This window comes from Vicia villosa, linkage group LG4, assembly GCF_029867415.1.
Source record: "Vicia villosa cultivar HV-30 ecotype Madison, WI linkage group LG4, Vvil1.0, whole genome shotgun sequence".
NCBI lineage: Eukaryota > Viridiplantae > Streptophyta > Magnoliopsida > Fabales > Fabaceae > Vicia > Vicia villosa.
This window is the reverse complement of record NC_081183.1, coordinates 90,176,214-90,182,253: the sequence shown is the minus strand read 5'-3', so window position 1 is coordinate 90,182,253 and position 6,040 is coordinate 90,176,214. Positions and strand designations below refer to the sequence as shown.

The window sequence follows — 6,040 nt, the reverse complement described above, 5'->3', positions numbered from 1 at the left end:
AATGAAAATTAAAAATATTATAGGAATAGGGTACCTCCATTTTTATTTACTGAAATGTAATGAAAATTTAAAATATGGTAGGAGTATGGATTGAACCGGTGACAATAAGCATTCAAGGCAGAGGACTAACCGCTAGTTCACAAACACTAAACTGTTTATTAACCTCGGTAATAAATATATATTTGATTACTTTAGTATTATAATTTTTTTATATATATAACTGCCAAATTGAGGCCTCCATTTTCTTGAGGCCCTGGGCTGTGGACCTGCTTGCCCTGGCCCAAGACCGGCCCTGTATATGAATATAAGTTATCTAAGTTATATGTCTAATATTTGACTCATTCATGTGTAACTAATCACTCACACTTAATTGACTCTAACAATATTTTACTCAAACATATCACCCACATCATAAATATGATTTAGTATTAAGATGCAGTCTCATACACTCATCAAGCTGAATCAAGACTCTAATATTTTTTTTAGAGACTCCAAAGATCGTTACGATCACCAATAAATTAATGCTCAATGAGTCACATGCCTTATATATTCAACATTTAGCTCATTCATAGTGTGTTTGGTTACACATTAGAAAGCCCCAAAATCATTTCTGGTCCCCTAAAGCAATTTCATTATGCTTGGCTTTCTGAAACTTCCGCGAACGTACGTTTCCTTGTTCAGAATTGCTTTTTGATGAAGTTGGGAATCCTAGCTTTTGGAAATCGATTCTCCTCATAGCAGGTTTGATTACCATCAATTTCTCTTTTGCCCTTGAATTTAACCACATTAATAACTCTCATCACCTACCTCATAACTCTCATCAATTTATCAGTCATAATTTCCTTTCAACCTAATCTTCACCAACCTCATTACTCCATAAATAAATTCTAATTTCCATTTTACTGTTGGGAAGGTATGAGCTGCAGAATATACCTACTTTTATTCCTTATTTTTGTTAAATTTTTATCATATTAATTCACATATTAATGCTAAAGTTATTACAAACTTCTTTATATAGGTTAGCTCATCACTCACCTACTTCATTCACAGACACATTAGTTGGAAGAGAAGTTTGCAAAGTATCAGATTTTTGTTGTGTTTGATATCTCAAGGTATGCTCAAATGCTCCATTTTTCTGTTTACTTGGTTGTGATAATAATGCATGTGTGGTGTTTGATGAAATGTTTGAATAAAAACCATTGTTTTTTTTATTTATCTTTAACAAGAGTTATTGCTTCACTATTTTGTTTGTTATTATGCTTGGTCTTTATTCATATAAGCTACAGTTTTATAATGGTTTTTCTAAGATTTTATGTATATAGGGTTAATATTTGAGTATATTTTTATTTAACTTTGTCCATATTGAATGATATCTACCAAAAAAGTTAGTGTGGATCTTCCCACAAATAATGGAAGGGTGCAACAGAAAACTAAAGCTTTTTGGGATCACAAATCAACTGAAAATTTTGTCAAAGTATGTTTGGATCAAGTTTCCAAGGGAGAACGTGTTGGTACAAGCTATACAAAAAAAGGATGGAAAGAGATCATTTCTCGATTTCATGAGTTAACCGAAAGGAAGTATGAAAAAAACACAATTAAAGAATAGATATGATAGTCTTAGAAAGGATTGGCGTGCATGGTATAACTTATTCGGAAATGAAACTGGATTAGGGTGGAATCCTGTGAATAATAGTGTTGTAGCACTGGATGAGTGGTGGGAGAGTAAACAGCTGGTATGTTATAAGAAAAATTTGTATTTGTAGTGTTTGACAATAGTTCTTTTATATTTGTAGTGTTTGACAATAGTTCTTTTATATTTGTAGTGTTTGACAATAGTTCTTATATAAATTATAGACATATTTGATAATAGTTCTTTTATATTTGTAATGTTTGACAATATTTCTTTTGGATTAAAATGAACTATTGTATTGAAGAATCAAATGAAGATGATGAAATTTTTGAACAAGCTTCTCTAGTGGCTACACTAACCGGAGGTTATGCATTAAAATATTTATGCAAAGAGCCGTGTAGAACTAGTGAACTAACAGGACATACATGGGTAAAAGAAATATTACAAGGGAATCTCACTCGTTGTTATGGGATGTTTCGAATGGAAAAACATATTTTTCATAAACTTTGCAATAAATTAGTTTATCATGGTATAAAGCACACTAATCACATAGGAGTTGAGGAGATGGTTGCAATGTTCTTAATTATAGTTGGACACGGGGTGGGTAATAGAATGATTCAAGAAAGATTTCAATACTCGGGAGAAACTGTACGTAGACATTTTCATGAAGAGTTATTTGTTTGCTTGAGTTTGTCCATGGAATATATTAAACCTCAAGATCCTTTTTTCCATGATAGTCATTCAAAAATTAGAAATGATAAACGATATTGGCCAATTTTTAAAAATGCCAGAGGAGCAATTCATGGTACACACATTCCATGTGTGGTTAGTGCCGGTGATCGAATTCGATTCATTGGAAGAAAGGGATATCCTACACAAAATGTAATGGTTGTATGCGATTGGAACATGTGTTTTACTTTTGTATTAGCTGGATGGGAAGGTACTGCCCATGATGCTTGTATTTTTGACCAAGCTCTCACAAATGCTAATATGAATTTTCCACATCCTCCTCCAGGTATGAATATTATTCTTTACAACTTATTAATATTATTTATCATGATTTATAGTTTTATTTTTTATCAGGTATGTACTATTTGGTGGATGCCGGTTATCCAACACCAATGGAATATCTTGGTCCATATAGATGTGAACGTTACCATCTTCCTGATTTTAGACGGTCTCATGGGTTTGATAATCACAATGAGGTATTAAATTTTATCATTCAAGTTTAAGGTGCACAATAGAAAGAACTTTTGGCATATGGAATAATAGATTTACAATTTTACACCGCATGCCTAAATTCTCAATAAAGACACGGGTTGAAATAGTTGTTGCAACAATGACTATACACAACTTTATTAGAAGGAATGCTGAAATGAATTTTGATTTCCATCGTTATGAAGATGAAGATACAGACGTTGATCACGACGATTATCGTAGACCGATTGACTTGGGTTCATCTCAAAATTTAAATATAGCTTCTTCATCTGAAATGAATCATGTTAGAGATTCAATTCGTGATCAAGTTATAGAATTAAAAAAAATTAAAATCGTATTAGTGTTTCAAATTTGTATTGCACTTTATATTATATTTTCTACTTGTAGTTTGATTTGAGTACTTCATATTTAACAAGGACTTGTGTTTGAACTTTTATTTGAATGATTTATTTTTAAAACCCTTTTTAGTCATTTGCACACCCAAAAGCAATTTTGATAAAAATATTCAAACAACATTTTCCATATAAATCACTTTAGCTGTGAATATACCCAAACATAAACCACTTTATATTAAACTCAATTTTAATTAAAATCAATTATGTAAAATCAATTCCCTCAAAATCAATTTTTTTCTTCGTAGAACCAAACACACGCATAGTCGATTTGATTTTAAGCTACTCAATATTTAATCCAACAACCACCTCCTTAAGTGTTCTCCTGATACATTGTATAATAGGATCGAATATTTGTATCCCATTCATGATTTTCTGTCAAGTCAAACCAAAGTTTTGATACCACTTGTTAAATGTCAAATGAACGTCAAGAGCATCAATCTACCAAGACTATAACAACTTTTTAAGGAATATGTTACATTTTCACTCAAAACCTTATGACATAAGGTATACGAGTCACTTCTCTAAAATATCCGACATTTATTCCATCCATTAACCCAGTAGCGGAATCAGAAATTTTAGGCAGCCTGGGCAAAAAATTTAACCGCAAGTTACATGTGATATAATATATAAATAGTTATAAATCAGCTAATTTTGTCCTGTTTTTACAAATTTTGCCCCTGATTTTAACCTTCTTTTTACTAATTTTGACCCTGATTTTATCTAAAAATTACCTATTAGATTAGAGGGAGTACAAAAAAAAAATAGGAGCTGAGCCCGGGTGCGTGCCCGGACTAGCTGGACCATGGAACCGCCCCTGCATTAACCCATGAATATCTCTCTCATTTTAACAATTAATAACTTTATTTGTTTTGATCATAAAAAAAATTTTAAATAAAAATATACATACATACAAAAAAATATTTTTTGTTTTTAAATTTCAATTTTTTTTTAAAATTTGTCTTTTTGGTTTGAAAATGATTTAGTGTATATTTGGTTTGATTTTTTGGAATGACTAAAAACAATTATAGAAGTATACAATTAATTTTGGGTGATTTTAAGATTGGTTAGAAAAAGTAGAATTGATTCTGTCTCCATAATTGATTCTACTTGAGTTATAATTTGTAGTTTTTGCCTCCAGAATTGATTTTGAATGAGTTTTACATTATAATTTATTGTTCAACTCATTTTTACATACATGTATCCAAACATAAATCAATTTTACTAAACTCAATTCTGATAAAATCAATTCCTAAAATCGCCTGAACAATCATCAAATATGATGTCATAGTGACTAATATTGGTGCATATAGAATTCTTTATTTCCATATATTTATATGATTTATGACACACTAGTTGTTGAAAAAGAACTTCTATATTAGCCGAATTTCCCTCTCTCTACTATGGTTCAATTTATGTATATACATTTAGTACATCTTATTTTGAAAAAGAATATGCTATATAGTTTGTACTATACTCTTGAACATAAGTTTGTATTATCAATATGTGAGGTGTAAATCAATTTTTTAATTGATCTCTTTGTAAACCAAAAGAGGAAATATCTATTGAATTAGTTAAATGTAAAGGTTGGATAGTAGAACATCTGTTAAAAATTTGGTGTAAAGCTAGCAAGTTAAAATTTTTTTTCAAAGAATTTGTTTTTTAATAAAATCTCAAGAAATTATTTTGGGGACTAAACATTAACTTTGGGTGTGGTCTCTTATATGGTGTCGTCTGTTGTGAGAGACTTTAATAGGTCTCTCACGTGAACAGTGTTAGTTTTTTTTAATTATTTTCAATAATTAAGGCCGGTTTTAAACCACCACAAATTTTTACTATTTATTTCGTGACAAATTTTAATTTCTCGCAAAACTTTTAGTGTCATTTTTGTGACGGTTTTAAATTGTCGGCAAATTTTAGTGTTCATTTTGTGACGGTTTTTAAGCGTCAAATAAAGTTTACTAATCACTTTGTGATAGTTTGAAACCGTCGCTAAATTTTAAAAATGAAGAAAAAAAATACCACATTACTTACGTGAGAGACATATTAAGGTCTCTCATCCTAGTCTGACCCTCTTTTATCGCTAATATTTATATTTCATTACTTTATTTATTGTTTTTCTCTCCATCTTAGTTTTCTTCAAACATTTGTATAAATTTTTTCTTAATTATTTAAAAAACAACTTCTTAATTTATATTTCATTACTTTATTTATTGTTTTTCTCTCCATCTTAGTTTTCTTCAAACATTTGTATAAATTTTTTCTTAATTATTTAAAAAACAACTTCTTAATTTATATTTCATTACTTTATTTATTGTTTTTCTCTCCATCTTAGTTTTCTTCAAACATTTGTATAAATTTTTTCTTAATTATTTAAAAAACAACTTCTTAATATTCATAATTTACCCTTTCTCTCTTGCGTGTTTTGAGTTAATTTTTCAACAAGTAATATCAAAGTCTAATTCTTGTGTAAAGACTAATCGTCTCACGAGAAAGATGACTTTAAATAATATTTTTATTGTAGTAAATTTTATAAACATACTCTCGCCTTTCATTGGTGAAGGGTATAGTCATTTAAAGAAAGAAGAAAATGGTTTATTGAGGCTGCATGAATCGATGTTTGGGATGTCGTAGAAAAAGTATGTTTATTCCCACTCATTTTATAAATAATGAAGGTGTGAATAAATCAAGATCTCTTTGTACCATAAAAAAGTGCAATGCAATTGTAAATCTAAGAAAATAATTACAATGACTTTGAGTATTAGTTAGTTATTTCATTTTTTAGATTGTCCACTAAAAA

At 29.6% G+C, this 6,040-nt stretch overlaps 1 protein-coding gene across 2 annotated transcripts; it reads left to right on the top strand.

Annotated features, from left to right (window-relative positions):
• The first annotated feature begins 901 nt into the window (after positions 1 to 901).
• Positions 902 to 4,302, top strand: LOC131599327 (uncharacterized). 2 transcript variants are annotated; one of them, XM_058871728.1, is made up of 3 exons: positions 912 to 1,112; positions 1,386 to 2,645; positions 2,714 to 4,302. In XM_058871728.1, exons 2-3 carry the CDS (start codon positions 1,916 to 1,918, stop codon positions 2,860 to 2,862), a joined length of 879 nt encoding a protein of 292 aa, XP_058727711.1. In that variant the 5' UTR covers positions 912 to 1,112; positions 1,386 to 1,915; the 3' UTR covers positions 2,863 to 4,302. The 2 variants fall into 2 exon arrangements, 1 of the variants encoding a protein (XP_058727711.1); XR_009282704.1 differs by lacking the exon at positions 1,386 to 2,645 and having other exon boundaries at positions 902 to 1,112.
• Positions 4,303 to 6,040: the final 1,738 nt, after the last annotated feature.